This window comes from Fusarium oxysporum, chromosome 2 (assembly GCF_000149955.1).
Source record: "Fusarium oxysporum f. sp. lycopersici 4287 chromosome 2, whole genome shotgun sequence".
Classification (NCBI taxonomy): Eukaryota; Fungi; Ascomycota; class Sordariomycetes; order Hypocreales; family Nectriaceae; genus Fusarium; species Fusarium oxysporum.
In genome coordinates, this window is record NC_030987.1 from 5,235,485 (window position 1) to 5,251,764 (window position 16,280).

A 16,280-nucleotide genomic window follows, 5' to 3' on the forward strand; every position below is an offset into this window, starting at 1 on the left:
TTTCTGAAACCCTCTGATCGCTGTGTTTCTTATAGCTTATTCAACCCTTTAGCTAATACTTATAAAAGCTGTGGCCTTCTAAGTCCAAACGAACACAGTGACATACAGCACATTCTTCTTGGCTATGTATGAGAAGCAGCTACCACCCTTGCCTCCCCAGTCCGCCCGGAACCAGATGTCCCCTCCAATAGTAGTCGCCCTATCCCAACCTCCGTCTCAAAGGAACCCACTTGGCCATATCAGTCAGCAGGCCCAGCCGAGAAGTGACACCTTCGCGTCCCTCGAACAAGCCATTCTCAAGCTACGCGGGGAGAATGATGCACTGCGGCGTTCAATAGTCGAGAAAGAAGCAAAGATTGAGACGCTCCAGAAACTAACTTCTCAGCATTCTCAGCGGATGGACGAACGAACTCGTCAGACGGCTCAGCTCTTCCAGGCTATACACTCCGCCCTCAAGACTTACCGGGATAATACGAAAGACCAAGCCAAGCATCTTCCAAAAGGGTCATCTGAGGAAATTGTGCCAATTGCCCCCAGTGCGTGATGAAGGCTGGCTCTAAGCAGTCCAGGAACCGAGGCGGCAAGAGCCGTGCGTCGCTCAGCTCTTATCTCTAGTTTGCGCCTTTTATGTGAGGGTTACAACAATCTGCCTGTACGTCTTCCCAGTCTAACCTATGGACAGGATCATGTATACTCCGAGAAGACTGCCGAAGGCCGTATTCCGAGCACCAACACTGGTGACGGAATTGTGTAAATGGAGACAGAACAGTAGCAAGGAGTAATTACTCTATATTATGGAAGCATTAATTAATTTCTAATCATATCAAATTCCTAATGTCACAATCCAGCTACCTATACATTTTCTCATGGCATTAATTCTGGAGTGAGGTAGGTTTGAGTATGACTCTTTCAGTGGAGAGGTTCTTCGAGAGTATACGGTTCAGCGCATTATTTATTTTAACAGCTACATAATTAATTACGGGCTAAACGCTAGCCTTGTAAACGGCGAGAATGTGATATTTGTTCGAGAAACAGGACCAGCTTCCGTGCCAAAGATGTTCACACTCTCGTCCTAAAGCGATGCCGAAAAACAAAATATTAACTACATACATACTGGCGCATACTTCATTAATAAGAATTAGCTCATTGACGAAGGATTTATAAATAATTACTATTCATCAATTTATTCAACCTTGCATGAGATAACGATGATTACACCAGAGGGACAAAAATCAGACGAACTGTTGTTTATATTGCGCAGTAGTGCTAGGTGAAAAAAAATATATTTTGTAAAACTTGGTTATTCATTGTTGAGATAAGAGTTCTTCTCGGGTTTATATCTCTAGTTGATTTCATTTAGGACTTTGAACTTTAAATCTAGGACTTTCAGACTAATAGTCTGAATCCTGAAGATAAGGGGGATTCCCAGTTTTTTCAACAGTAGTTTGGCTGTGAAAAGTTGGAAATTAAAGCTACTGGTACCCTGCTCGTACTGCTATGATGACAGGGATAGGGTGGGCCAGGGTACGGATTGTGGCCTTATGAGCTCTTAGGAGATACTGTCAATTCCTGCAATGTGTGCGGAGCCTGAAAGACTCTTCTCTGGTGCAAAGATAACGATTACAGACCGCCGAAATCGACTTGGGAGTGATGTAATTGAAGCACTAGAGTGCCTGAAGTCATGGTTTGGGATACGAGATTTTCAGGGTGACGAGATTTATGCAGAAGCGGTAGAATGATGGGGTCGCGTGGAATATATTGGGTGTACTGTCACACTGCCAATATATTGGGTTCTTGGCAATGAATACAATATGAGTCATGCTCATATTGGGTAATACAATATGTACCCCTTGGCAATACAATAATATTGCGAAGGGGTCCATATTGGCAATACCATATTGTTTATATTATTAGCAACACTCTCCTTTTCTAGATGCAAGAATAATAATATTGTGATAAAGGAAAGTGGAGCCCTCTCCCAGCCGCCAATCTAACAATAGTTTGGCCCCCCCTGTCCACGTCCCGGGCCCGACCCCCGCGCGCCTCCCCGCGTGTCCCTGCACGGCCATTGGTCCGCGCCCGGCCACCCCTGTAACACCAGAATGGTAGTTTGGCCCAAACTACCGGGGGCTCTCCGGTTAGGCGCTAACTGACTTGTGAAGATTACTGGCAGTTTAGTGCCAACCACGTCCATTTTAGATTGACGACGTTGAAGGGGATGTCCCTGCAATGTGGGGAACCCCATCCGGCGAATATCTTTCAACTGAGTACGACCTACCACTTGTGGTGCATGCGAGTGACTTGTCACCCCGCCGCCGGATCAAGTGCCGGCCGCAGATCACGATCTATTGAAGCCTGGATCCCCACCCAGAAGCCAAGAGTCTGGTTCGTGGGCCGATCTGCACTAACGATCGTGAGAGTTGACGCCGTCTCCTCTAGTGTTGTTTATCCCAATTACAGAATTCGTCGTGGCTTTCCTCAGGCACAAAGCGTTTGACATGTGCCTCGCTCAGTGCCAGGGAAGCTGTATGCGTGTACCGACCAGTTAAGTTTGATTTATCGATCGGGTTCAAATTACCGAGTCCCTAACTCCCATTACTGTCCTGCGACCAAATAGGAGTTGTTAGTGACGGGTATCACCAGCAAACGCAGATGGTAACTGCGATCCTATTCGGTGATGGACTTGCTAGCATTGCTGATGAGTCAGTAAGAATCAGGATGGGCGTTGGCTTCTAACACTGACTGGTAAGCAAGCGGTCTGTGGATACATCATGCTTTAAGGCGCACGGTCACAATGACGTCTGATGGTAACGCCTCAGCCACGAAAGTGATCCACACAGTTTCGCTTATGAGCTTGGCAACTAGTCCGGGAAGGTCCGTTCAGCCACGAACTTGGATTCCAGCCGTCGTGCACCGTCACTGTCTCTTCTGAGACAAGCGATGACCAGGCTGGAAAGAACAAGACAAGAACCACATGGGCTTGGCGAGATCAAGGCAACAACTAGCGAGATGTATGTATTTTTAACTCATAGAGCCCTCTGGGCAATGGCCTACCCGGGCGTAATAGACTTGTGTGTGTGTCTCTTCTGTCATCCATAACCAAGCCAAAGCGGCGGGTCGAAAATCACCATTTCTTAGTGCTAACAGTTCTTGCGATCTTTCGATACATAAATATGACTAAAGCTCCTCACCCTATCCTGAATCCTCGCTGACGACCTTTCCTGCCGCTTTTCCTAAACCTGTATTGAAGCATTCTTGGTCAGTCTATCGCCTAAAGCCAACATGGGATCTAGGGGATTCGGAGCGCCGGTATACTCTCTTGAAATCCCAAGTATTTACTTTGGCATCACGATAGGGTTTGTCATTTTAACCAGCATAAAAGCTGCGCAACAGTCGTTTGCCATCCACAAGAGAACAAGGTCATTCTTTAACCTCTACACTTGGATGTAATCGTTCTCATTCCTTGGATAATTTAGGGTTAACATTAACTTCCTCAAGGGTATGGACCCTACTCTTGGCCAATCTCCTTCAAGCCGTCATCAATTGGCTATACGTTCGGGGTGACCTGAAGGGAAGGTGCGTCGATCGTTCATAAGCCCTTCCGCCATCTTAATGAGTTACTGACAGACACACGTGAGTAGCTTTGGCTTCTTTTTTGGGAGCGTCATCCTCTGGACCTTCAGACACAGCTAGCCTTGCAGATCATTGCGAATCGGCTGGGCCTGGTTATGGTTAACAAGAAGAGAGCCAAGTACTTGAAATTATCTCTCCTTGTTGCCGTCGGCCTAGTTAACATTGCAGTTGCCTGCATATGGATACCTGCCCGGCTGACCCGGTCTAAAAAAATGCTGCACATTAATGACATCTGGGACCGTACCGAGAAGGTGCTCTATCTGCTGATGGACCTTGCCCTGAATTCAGCTTTTCTCCATAAGGTCAAGCGCGAACTGATAGCCGACGGCCTGATAAAATATAAGCTGCTCTTTAACTTCAATGTCAGCGTCGTTGTCATCTCTCTATCCATGGACGTAGGTACCGTCAGAGTTTCCGCATCTTATGGAAGTAGAGCTAACTGCTTATTGCAGATCCTAATAATAGTCATGATGTCGTTGCCGAACCCTTTCCTCTACGCCGTTTTTCATCCAGTTGCTTATAGTGTCAAACTTATCATTGAAATCATGATGGCCGATCTAATTGCGAAGATCGTCCGGAGCCAGAACGAGCTAAACAGTTACCAGAGCGCTGCCAATACCAACAGCACCAGGGTTCCTGAGCTGCGCAGGTGGGATCACACTGCCAACGGCAGTGAGATCTGCAAGGCAGAAGCGTCGACTGCCCACTGTACAACGGATGTGGTGTTGAGACAAGCTTAGGCATACTGCTGTTCATAGGATCCCTAGTAGTCAATAACAAAATCAATTGTAACGTACACGATAAGCAGAACTTATCGTGGGGTCGTTTTGCGGAGTAATTTCGGGAAATCGTATGTGATTACATAACTACCATCTGATAAGTGCCCGGCGCTGCGCAGGCCAATAACTCGATGTTTTGTAGCCTAATCGAGGCCATTCCGGGGCTGGGAGACAGCTACGCTCCGGCGGTGCTTTTGGTTCAAGAGCAGCGCCGTATAGGCTACCGTGCGCCGAGATATTTGCGTGTGCAGCGCCTGGAAGGAATTGGGGGAAGGGGGGGCTAGGCTTTGCTGCAAGGACTACGAGATAGCAATGCGCTGATGCTGTAGATCTTTAATCTTTAAAAATACGCCCTCTAGGTAAATAGATGCATACGAGATAGGTATCATCATATAAATATATAAAGATCCTACCTAATAGCCGGCTTACTGTTGATAAGGGGTGGTCTGCCTCCTCCCTAGCCGAGTCCGACGCCCCCGATGGCCATGGCCCTGGCTCCGAATCGGCCTTGGTCCCGGCCCCGGTCCTGCACTATCGGGCACGGGGGTCCCTACCTGTACCCGTATCTGGCCCTGGCCTCGCCGGCGGCGCTGTTTGAGCTCGTCGACGAGCTAGTTCAAGCTCTGACCAGCGCATAAGAGCTCTAGCTCTGTAATGGCCTCTTCCTTATTCTTACTGGACGCCGTACGGGCCAAGAGGTCATCCTAGATCACCTTCCGGCGATAGAACTGCACCCTGACCCTATTCCCTGGGCGCTAGCGGCTTCCCTATGTCTCTTCTAGCACCTGTATAGCAGGCTGACCTGTAATCCCTTCCTCCTACTCCTTCCAGACGTCCCGCACTGTGAAGGCCTTGGCCAGGGCTGTAACGACGGGCATGTCTGGTGCTAGAGGCTCTGGCGCCAGAGCTAGAGCCGGAGCCGTATCGAAGTTCAAGGTAGGAGCTGTCAACGGCGCCAGCGACACTGCTGGCCCGGCCCCAAAGTGGCCGGTAAAGGTGATAGGGACCTTTCCCTGGAGGAGGGCATTGAGGCCGCCCTGAATTCCTTCTAGCCGGGCCTCTAGCCGGATGGCCAGCCGCTGGCTATTATGTAAGACGGCCTCGCGCGTGCTCGCCAATACGCCGCTTAGCTCTGGCAGTGCGCGTTATATAAGCAGGCTTAATGGCTCTGTAGCCCCTACTGCGTCGGAGTGAACGGCGACGGCGAACTTATCCTATTTAGGCCTGTTAAAAGGGGCATAGGCAAAGAAGGGTAGCAACAGGTAGCGAGGCTGTAATACAGCCAGGTCCTATAATAGTATTATATGCAGGCGCTGCATAAGCTTAAGGAAGCTGTCGGCGGCTAGGTTGTTGTCGTCGAGGCCGCCTTCTGCCTAGCATTATCGGCATGCATAAGCCTTAAAGCGAGGCTCCTACTCCTTGATCTATGGCCAGAGCTGTATTTATAAGATGTATAGGGGCTCGTGGGCTGCATGTACGAGGAAGTAGTCCCCTGGTGATGCCAAGAAGCCGGCGATAATATGCATAAACTGGCGCGGTAGGTGCGTCTTCTTTGATGCTATAAGGCCAGCAGCACCGAAGATATGCCAGGTCTCTTATAGCTGCGTCGGGTATGCAAGCTCCTGCTTGCAGTCCTGTCTGATAAGAACCTTGATCTAATACCAGTCCTGGCGGCGCCGGAAGGACAGGGACGGCTTGCCGGCGATATGCCAGCGCCAGAAGAAGAACTATACTAAGGCCCCTTGCATATAGAATAAGGGGTCCTTATGCCGGAGGGCACCTATAAACTCTTTCTTTGCCGTCTTATTTAGCTTACTATCTGCAAAAGGGTAATAAGATAGCTACAGGGGGTCAGGCCTTCTAAAGACAGATAGTCAAGTAGAGACAGGTCTGTAAGCTCTATCTTACGGCGGTTTTCCCCTGTAAGAGGTAGTAGTGGCCAAATAAGAGGTCGACTTGCGTATAGAGGTTTTGCGGCATATATGCGGCCCTGCTGAGAAGGAGATCCTAGACCCGGAGCCATTTATTGGGTAAATAGCCGGCCTGGATCCCGTCGGTTTTGCGGCCTTTAAAGGAGGCGCGGTTCATGCTTCCCCTGCTGCTGGCCGCATTACTTAAGGAAGCCTTGTACGGCGGCGCCCCGGGGGTTTTTAGTGTTTGCGTTACTATGGGCTACCTAGAGCCGCTAGAGCTTAATAATAGCCGCGATATAGGCGTTAATAGTGCCCCTTATAAGCAGAGATCCTTCGGTAAGGTCTGCTGTAGCCGGCATAAGGGCCGTGGGTGGCATATAGCCCTCGCGGTTATCTACAAGTAGCTCGGCGGCATCGGCCAGGGGGACCTCTAGGGCTTCGGCTAGGCTTTCGGCCTCTGCCAAGGCCGCGGCCTTAAGCTGCCCCTGTTCGAGCTGCCGCCGTAACTATATAGCCTTTCCTTTGCCCTTGCCCTTACCCCGTGCCCGTGGTTTCTTTTGCAGCAGGGCAACCTATTATAAAAGGATATCCTCTTTAAGCCATGCTGCTAGCTTATCTGGAGTTATAAGCTTGCTGTCGGGCCAGCTATAAAGTAAGCCGTCTGCCGCAGCCTAAGGCATACAGCACCAGGCCTATAAGTTCTTGTTTATTAGCCGCCTATGGGACTCTACGTAAAAAAAAAAGAAATAAGGGCAAAGGGGAAAAGAGAGGGCGGCGGCCAGGGGAACGCATCTTCCACTCCTGCTGCTTTGCAGTAGGGTTCCGTTTTTGACCGTCAAAAACCGTTCTTGACCGTCAAATTCCTAAAGGGGGTTTTTGGCGGTAATTTACGTCAAAAACTCTCCCATTTTAGGCTTAGTGAGTGGCCATATTAGGATTAGCTGGTGTACGGAATAGGTTTAGCGCGTCAAATAACCGATGCAGCACACAAATTATCACCAAATTCCCTTCTGCGCTCTGTTCCTTCACAGCGTTCCTTTAGTGCTACGAACTACCTTCATTGTAAGCTTCGGAATCGGCTTAGTCCACTTAGCACCGATAAGGTCACTTTCATCTATATGAACAGTCGGGTGCTAAAGAGGCTCAAGACGGTCAAAGATAATCCGGCAGAACCGAATGGTTGGGAGACAGTTGACGTTGCTTGGCTGATAAAGATAGAAAACGCCTTCCAAGACTCCATTGTTGTGGATGGCTGGGGTTGGGAAGAGACCGATATGGAAAATAGTGGAGATGAAATGGGCATTGGCCAATGAGAGGTTTTTGACATGCAAAATACCTCGAGGTTTCTGACGTCAAAAACCTTGGTCAGATAGGTAAATTACCGTTCGGTAAATTACCTCGACGGAACCCTACTTTGCAGTATAACTCCATGCCGTATTTGCCGGCTATTTATCCTTCTTCGCCTGAAGGCCCGCCCTCTGGGCGGCACGGGCATGCTCGTCTGCGGCCGTGTATGAGTCGTCTGCGGCCATCTCGGTTAATCGAGGCCTTTCTACGTGGTGCTTTTTTCCTATCTGGGGCCTGATAATACAAGTCTATTATGCCCGGTAGGCCAACGCCTAATGGGCTCTAAAGCTAAAGGTATATACACTTTGCTAGTTATTGCCTTGCTCTCGCTAAGCCTATATAATTCTTACCTTATTCCTTTTAGTCTAGTTATTGCTTTTCTTCTTAGTCCTTGTAATTATTAGTAGTAGCAGTTTAACTTAAAGCGTAATTCCTCTAAGTATTTAGTTTCCTATCTTTAGCGGCTAAAGTAATACCTGCTATTAATTATTTAAGGGCATTATAGGTTATTAGTTAGTATTAATAAAATATTACTAGGTTAGTAGTATTCCTGTTATCTCCGTTCTAAGCGACCTGTAGTAATCCTGAACCTGATTATAGCCTGCACTGCGTTTATATCTGGCTTCTATTCCTAACCGTCTAATACTGCCTTACCTCCCAGGTAGAAAGAGAGGTTACTGCATTTCTTATTTATATACTAAAATATCTCTTTGCATTATATTATCTATTTTATGCATTAAAAGAGGAAATGCTCTACCGTTTCCTTTGCCTGCCTACATAGGCACTTATCCATCAGTGCTGCCCTGATCTGATATAGGTAACCGTTTAGTCGCGCTATTCTGGTTCTTAGTTATGCCAGCATGCTGGCCTCTTTCTATAATAATTAATTATATAATAGGCAGGTATGTTTACTAGGCAGAGCCGAGTTGACCCTTCTAGAATGCCTACCTACTCTATCTAGTAGCTTCCTCTCTATTTGTAGATCTACCCTTATTTAATTAATAATTATAGTCTTTGCTTTAATTATTACTCTCTGTGGTATTATATACGGCTCTGTTGCATAATAAGCTGACATCTTGGCTATCTTCTGGATTTTAAGCTCGCTGTTATATAGTAGCCAGATAAGGTTAACTCTGTTTCTATCTCCTTGAAGCTTCTCTATAGTATTATATATCTCTCGTATATGTCCTTGACCTGACTGCTGGCGGGGGTTACCTATAGCTTATGCAGCCGATTTGTTACTTGTCGCGATCACAATGACTCGATACTTCATCTCCGGCAGGTAGTTGAGACCATGAGCGATCGCTGCCAGTTCGGCTGTGTACGGGGCCTGATAAGTTGCGGGGAACTTATCAAAAGCACTTATCAGGCGCCGCGCACACGATTTCACGGGCCGCTTTTTGCGGGAAATAAGTCGTCACGTGGTCTGAGCGAATTACGACGTAATTGCGGGCACTACCACCCCGCCCACCCCCCACACCGCCCGATTGGTGATAGTCTTAACACCAACAGATAGCATCTATGACGTGGATATCTCACGGTTGTAATTCTTATTTAATTAATTCCAAATTTTTAAAATGACTTTAAATATACCTGATCGTAAAATGAGAACTTTTCGGGCCATTTTAGACGCCCGTGAGACGAGTATTTGCGCTGCATCAAAGCTGGAGACTATTCCTCGCTCGATATTAAGGGATCGGATCAACGGTGCTTAACCGACACAAATAGCATATGAAAAGTTCCTCTCTCTGACTCCTGTACAGGAAAAGGAACTTATTAACCTTATTATACTGCGTAAGAAGGCGTTCTAGCCTCTTCTGAAGTCAGAGATACACTTATATGCATAGCATCTTGCTGAACTTAACGGTCTTAGACCGCACCTCGGCAAGAACTGGGTCGATTGTTTCTTTAGGCATCATACGAGTGTTATTTTAAAGCCATCACGACTTATTTCTACTGCAAGAAGGAAGACAGTTACAGAAGAGGGACTCAGGGAGTATTATCGTGGTCTTCTGGCCATTTGCAGAGTTATCCATAGGCTCAGACCGCATGTATAATCTCGACGAAACTGGAGTCCAAGAAGGGGAGTCTTTGGCCGGGGTTGTTGCCGGAACGGTCCTGACGACTTCGTCAGAGAAGATACAGTCTGACGCCTCGGCTTGGATCTCAATCCTCGAGACTATATCTGCTACAGGTCAGCGACTAACCCCGTGTATTGTATATATAGGAAAAACGTCACAGGGCCAGAACTTTGGCGATTTTATTCCTGATTGGAAATACACATGCAGTGAGAAGGGCTGGAGCAATATGGAGATTCTATTACGGTGGTTTTATAATGTTTTTCTCCCTGAGACGACGCCAAAAGACCTATCACAATGGAGACTTCTCGTCCTAGATCAACATAAGACTCATATCTCTGTGGAATTCATGAAGAAGGCATATATAAACAAGGTCTGGCTCAGTTGGCTGCCTTCGCATTCTTCTTATATCACTCAACCTCTCGATATAGGCATTTTCGCAGCTCTGAAGAGGTATTATCGAGCTAAGACGGCCGGGATACATACATACAAGGCGACATCCTCTCGGCAGAAACAGATCTTCGCAACTGCATATAAAATAGCTTCCAATAAAGCGTTTAGTCAGGATAATATCTGGAATGCATTTAAAGTATCTGGAATTTATCCTGTCGACGTTAAGAAGGCAGGGTTAAAGTTAAAGCCTAAAGAGCATCGATCCGTGATTTCAAACCCCCTTATAACACCACTAATCCAAGCTCCACAAGGCGATAATATCTTCGCGACGCCTTCATCCAGTCATGATATTAAAAAACTGCCTTTAAAGGTGAATTAGGCGTCAGAAAACGTGCAAAGGGACATCAGATTAATCCTCAGGAAGGCAGGCAAGTCCCTCGATCAAAAGATAGCCGAAAACTGCACTAAAGACGAGGCAATCGCGATCATAAGAGCTTGAGAAGCTGCTTAGAGGCCATCCGGCCGCTCGCAGGTCAATTTTGACCCTAATCAGGCTTTTCCTGATATACCACAATTGATCTCAGCCCGTGATCGGGCTGAAAGGAATACCTGGAAGTTAAATAACGAACCAGCTGCAGAGATACGTCCAAAAAAGCGGAAAAAAACACAGACTACTAAGTAGGTATTTTTTAAACGGTATCCAAAAAAGAATTAAATTTAAAGCTATATTCGTTGAGAAATAAATTAAATTCGTAATCTAATGCAATTGGAATGAAGCTATCGCGAAGTGGCGGTGTTGGGGCGGGGTGGTGGTGAGATACGTTAGGTCACATAATGTTATTACTGCTGGGGCACAGAGGTCAGAGACTAAAACAGAGATGGGCCGGCATTCCGGATCCCTCGGCTCAAGCCCCCTCAGAGTCTGCAATTTAAAAAGTAATGCGACACGTCAGCATTACACTCATCGGCTTGATTACTTCGTTTTGACTAATCCTTCAGCCATCGAGGCTTGTCGATTTTGGAACCTGATTGACCGGTTTCCTGGGATGACTTTGCCATGATGCGGCGAGAGGGGCTGGTAAATGTCTCAATGTCCACCTCCGAAGCTAAACTGATCCGACCCACTTGCTATATCAGGGAGAAAGTGCTGAAAACACTGTGCTTTTATGCCACGTTGGTTTTAAAAAGGTACGAGATTATTGTAGTCAAGTTTAGCAGAGATGCTGGGCAAAGGGCATCGTGACTAGAAAGAATAGACGTGGCTTAATGTATAAATATTCATAGCAACTCAGGTGGGATAAAAAAAAAAAAAGACAGAGCCGCAGTCAGCTTCGCATATTAAGAATCATTTCCAGAGCTTATGCTCATTCACGCAGAGGTTTCTCGTCCAGTTTCATCCTTACCCATACCATGGCTTCATTCAACCTCCCGGCTACGATAAAGGCAGTTCTCCAGCCTAATAAACACTCCCATAAGCTCACTCTATCTGAGCAACCCGTTCCTATGCCTACTCATCCTAAGGATATTCTAGTAAAGGTCTATACCACTGCTCCTATTAAGGGCAAGCTTGACTAGGCTATCTGGTTCCCCGGCTTTATACCTAAAAATAAGATCCCTATCCTAGGGCAGGATCTTACAGGGATTATTATCTCTGCTCCTGCGAACAGCGGCTTCAAGGCTAGTAATAAAATCTACGCTTATATTAATACTGCCTGCCCCGGCGCTGCAGCCAAGTATGTTCTAGCTTATATACCAGAGCTTATAATAAGGCCCAGGAACCTCAGCTAGGCGGAAATGGCAGCAACTCCTATTAGCATACTAATAGCATACCAGTCCCTCTTTACATATGGCATATTAGACCCTTTAGCGCTATCAGGCAATATAGCCGCGCAAGATAAAAACGCAAAGATTCGCGTTTTAATTACCGCCAGAGCCGGTAGAGTTAGTAGCTAGGCTATCTAGCTTACTTAAGAGGCCAGAGCAGCTGCTATTATAGCTGTTATTAGACTAAAGAATATTAACTTTATATAAGAACTTAGTGCAATAGAGGTGCTGGATTATATAAAAGAAAGCATTAGCAACTAGGTGGCTAAGGATGCCAAATCTTGATAGTTTAACCTTATCTTTAATTATATTAGAGGCCTATTACTTGCCTAATCCTGGTATGCAGTTCGAGATAAGGGAAGCCTTATTAGTGTCTGCGGTATACCAGAGGAGACTTGCCTATAAGATATAAAAAAAGAGGTTTATAGCCTATTCTTCGTTATCATGCTACTCGGCAAGGATCTAGATGTTATTATAGGACTATTAGAGGCTAGCAAGCTGAAGCCAAACATTAACAGCATGGTTAATTTTAGCAAGTTTGCTAAGGCGTGGGATAAGGTAGAGTCAGGGCAAGCAAGAGGGAAGGTTATCATAAAGGTCTATAATAAGGCGTAGTAAGGATACCTTACTAGGTTTTGGGATTGATGTCCTATTTGGCATTAATAATCTTAAATAGTTATACCTAGTCCTAGAAGTTTACCAACAAGTCACAGACTTTAGCCGTGGAAACGCCTGGTGTCACAACTGTGGGTGCGTGGACTGTAGCAGATCCGCGTTGTTGAAGCTGTGCTAATGTTGATAAAAACTGCAAATGCGGACATTCTAGTAGCATGGGGGGCTTCACGGGGGCTGTGCACCTATAACGTAGGGTGTAAGCTCCCCCCTAGATTTCGCCCATCCGGGAAACCGCTCTTCGCGATGTCGTCGTCGAGGTACGTCTCTGCTTTGATGTTGCGTTCTGCAGCGATAGCGACAACAATGATAATGGCCAGTGGGATGGCACCGCGTTCGGCTTGACTGGCCGTCACCACCCTGCTCGCCCTTCGTCATAAAGGAAGATCTGCATCAACCCGTATCAACCCACCACGCGATCCGAAGCAACCAAGTATCCTAAAATTCCATCTTGTCTGCCACAGCCCTTACGACCTCCCTTCTAACTCACTGGTCACTGCTAATATAAAAGGTCGGCCCAATCCCTGTCACTGTTATGCCAATTGTATTGACTTAGCTGCAGCTAAATGCGCTCAGCACTTCCCTCGTCCTGTCCGCCGTCGCGATCCTTGATATTTGCCCCCAAAGGAGACGCATTTTGGTATTCGATTGTCAGTTATGCCACTCCGACAGAAGCTGAAATTTCGAGGTGGCTCAATTCGCCCCCCCCCCCCCCCCCCCCGGATCCGCATCCGGCTCTGTTTCACTGAGGACGGCCGACACCTATGACGCGAATGACGAAGACACCAGGAGCATGGTCGCGCCACCTACCATAGAAATATTCCTTTAAGATGGCCAAAAGATCGCAGTTGGTTTCAGAGGCTCGTATCTTATAGCAGCGAGTATTTGGCTTTGCTTAGCTCTGTAGTAATGGCATTCAACTTCTTTTGTCCAGAGTGCAGCCCGTTTCTGAGTTTGGTTCTGTGTCGTTGAATTAATGAGTCTCATGTTATTATTATGACCTTATGATATAGGCTCCTGAATGCAGTTCATACTGCATTTTTAACAACTCGACACTACCAGCACAGTACTGTAAAGAATACCTTGCTTGGACTCTTTAATCCTAACCGTAACTCGCTCATATTTCAGCTACATCATAGCCTCAATTCTCCCCAATGTCCCCTCCAAAATGCCGGTGATCATCTCTTCTGTGAAGATCCCGTCCTCATAAGACGCATTTACAACTGTATCACCCCCCTCCACCCCCACAACATGAACAGCAATGTTGTAGCTAATGTTTCCATTGACTGTGGAAGCTGAGAAGCTCATGTCATGGATTGTCCACTGTCCGTGTTGTTCCGTGACTGAAAATGATCCCAGGTTTGAAACTTGAAAGCAATTGTTGAGATGTAGACCTAAAGCCGGGAGTGTGGACTTCAGTGTGCCCTCCAGATCATCCGCAATGGCATTGCCAGCTCGAAATGCCACGAGTACCGGGGGCTCCTTTCCCTCAGTTGCCCCGGCGATGGCGGCTCGATAGTCTTTCACAAGTTGCCATGCCCTATCGACGTCCATTGTAATATGTCCCTTCCTGCTGGACTCGGACCGACATACCCGGCGGTAGCGGTTTAGCCAGGTGAGCTTCCTGGTACCGCCACCACATTGAAGAAGTCTCCCCCCATCTTGCACCTGCGGATACAGCGACCGCATGTCAAGGGCGCAGTTTGTAAGACCAACCTTGGCCTCAGGATAGTAATCGCAAGCGAGGGTGGAAAGAATCATGACGATGAGAAGGGGTGTGAAGCTGGTCTTGCGCTCTCGACAAGCGGCGATGATGCGACGCATTCTGGCGGCCGAAATGCGGATGGTGGCGACTCGTGTCTTAGTTCGGTTATCGGGGCTAGCTTCGATTAAGACAGACGTGGTGTGTTGTTTTGGCTTGGGCAAGTTCGTGAACAGAAGTCCTCTCCCGACGAAGAATCGAAGCAGAATAAGCATGACGAAGACGTGGATAATTCGAATAACGGAGGTGCTGCTAGTCCAAAACTCTTCTGTCTTTTTGCTCAACTTGACTCTCTCTGGATCGACCTTGGCATATAGGAATAAGGTTTGTGGTCTTGGTCAAAAGAGTTTATGGCAGAAAGGAACTCGTGGTGGAACATTTGGCCAAACGACCGTCGCAAATGATGTGATGGAAGACGAAGACGACTTCACAGCCCCCAATAACGACCACCTTCCACAAGGGCTTTCGAGGATTGAACTGTTCATCCGTCCAACACCACTCATTGTGGATACGTTCGATGACTTTGGGACCAGCAACGGGTTCCTCATCGTCGTGAAATTCGACACATGTCTCGAGGTCAATCTCATGCATTGCTGCGAGCAGCAAGCGGTGTTTTTTCCCATTGTTGGACGCTTCCCGAACCGCAATGAGACTCAGCTCGGGGTACTTTTCAACGATGGAATAAACAGCCGAATAAACAGCTTCCTTCGGGAGGCGATCATGAGTTGGGGTCGTTGGAGCGTAGTGCGCTGAGACCAAAACATTTGACTGTGCTCCCACTCGGTGTTGAAGGTAGAACATGCGGTCAAGGCAATCTGTTATGAGTCAGCGTCTGGAAACTGGCTGGTTCCTCGTTTACGAACTGCTGGGGCGGACCACCGTGTAATAGGGCGAGGATGCCATGTCGTTTTTCGTATTCAGAGCCATGGCTGGCTACTGATCTATGTATACTCAATGTGAGGTTGCAAAGTCAAAAGTCGCCACAGTAAAACAGGTTTGAAATCTGTTCAAGGAACGAATTGGGGTTATATGCTCCTTGCTTAACTTCGCATCTCAATACCCTTTTGTTTGGTTCCCACTACTTCCGGAAGTTAGCAAATCTAGCGGTTATTGGAGACTCCACCCACTATTTACTAAAAAGAGGAATTGCACTTCTCATCTTATTGTTAGTTAGGTTTTTAGTGACACTCAAAGTGGCACTCAAAGGAGGATCCGGCCCCCTCAATTTTGTTCTTTATTCTTTGGTGACATAACGGAACAATCTCGCCTCATTGCCCAATTAAATCCTTGAGCACTCAAACCTGCTGCGTTGCTGGACTCGCAGGGCGACGCCGGTCGCCACAGTTCCGAGTTGCTCTCCAGTCCCTGTGCCCTGCACCTTGATTGGGGCAACATTAGTCGCGATGAGCGAATTTTAGGCAAATACCCGATTGTTCTAAGTCTAAGATCCCTACCCCTCAGCAAGGGGCAGAACGATGCCAATGAAACAGGCATCTCCCAGCCGAGGTCTAAGGCAGGTTAAACCATGCCTAGGAACTGAATAACCATCTCCTGACACATGTGGGACTCTAGCCCCAGCAGCAACCAGGTGTCAATGCCTTAGTCTTTGATACTACTAACCGACCCCGGGCTAAAAAAGCAACGACCCAAAAGGCACAGATTGAGTGCAGGGAGCGTAAGTCATCTTTCCGTCGTCGCATACAAGTGTCTTTTCCGGCCATGACGGAAACCTTCGAAACAGACGCTGACGTATCAAATGTGATGAAGGCAGGCCAGCTTGTGGGCGATGTACATCTGCAGGCCGGACTTGCGACCTTACCTTTGGCACCCTACTGCGCAATGACTATGTCAACTTTAGTAGAGTTGATTTTTCTGCCTC

General features: G+C 47.3%; 4 protein-coding genes across 4 annotated transcripts; 3 read left to right on the forward strand and 1 right to left on the reverse strand.

Annotated features, from left to right (window-relative positions):
- Window positions 1–124: 124 nt before the first annotated feature.
- Window positions 125–544, forward strand: FOXG_22263 (uncharacterized protein; the record flags this gene model as incomplete). The annotated part of the gene is made up of 1 exon (XM_018402662.1): window positions 125–544. The coding sequence occupies one exon, from the start codon at window positions 125–127 to the stop codon at window positions 542–544; it is 420 nt and encodes a 139-aa protein (XP_018256551.1).
- A 3,301-nt stretch (window positions 545–3,845) lies between these two features.
- On the forward strand, window positions 3,846–4,373 carry FOXG_15916 (uncharacterized protein; the record flags this gene model as incomplete). Its single annotated transcript, XM_018396018.1, has 2 exons — window positions 3,846–4,028; window positions 4,086–4,373. The coding sequence occupies 2 exons, from the start codon at window positions 3,846–3,848 to the stop codon at window positions 4,371–4,373; spliced, it is 471 nt and encodes a 156-aa protein (XP_018256552.1).
- Window positions 4,374–11,553: 7,180 nt separating this feature from the next.
- FOXG_22264 (uncharacterized protein) lies at window positions 11,554–11,718 on the forward strand (the record flags this gene model as incomplete). Its single annotated transcript, XM_018402663.1, has 1 exon — window positions 11,554–11,718. One exon carries the CDS (start codon window positions 11,554–11,556, stop codon window positions 11,716–11,718), a length of 165 nt encoding a protein of 54 aa, XP_018256553.1.
- Window positions 11,719–14,128: 2,410 nt separating this feature from the next.
- On the reverse strand, window positions 14,129–15,202 carry FOXG_15918 (uncharacterized protein; the record flags this gene model as incomplete). Its single annotated transcript, XM_018396019.1, has 3 exons — window positions 14,129–14,179; window positions 14,233–14,518; window positions 14,898–15,202. 3 exons carry the CDS (start codon window positions 15,200–15,202, stop codon window positions 14,129–14,131), a joined length of 642 nt encoding a protein of 213 aa, XP_018256554.1.
- Between the last annotated feature and the right edge of the window lie 1,078 nt (window positions 15,203–16,280).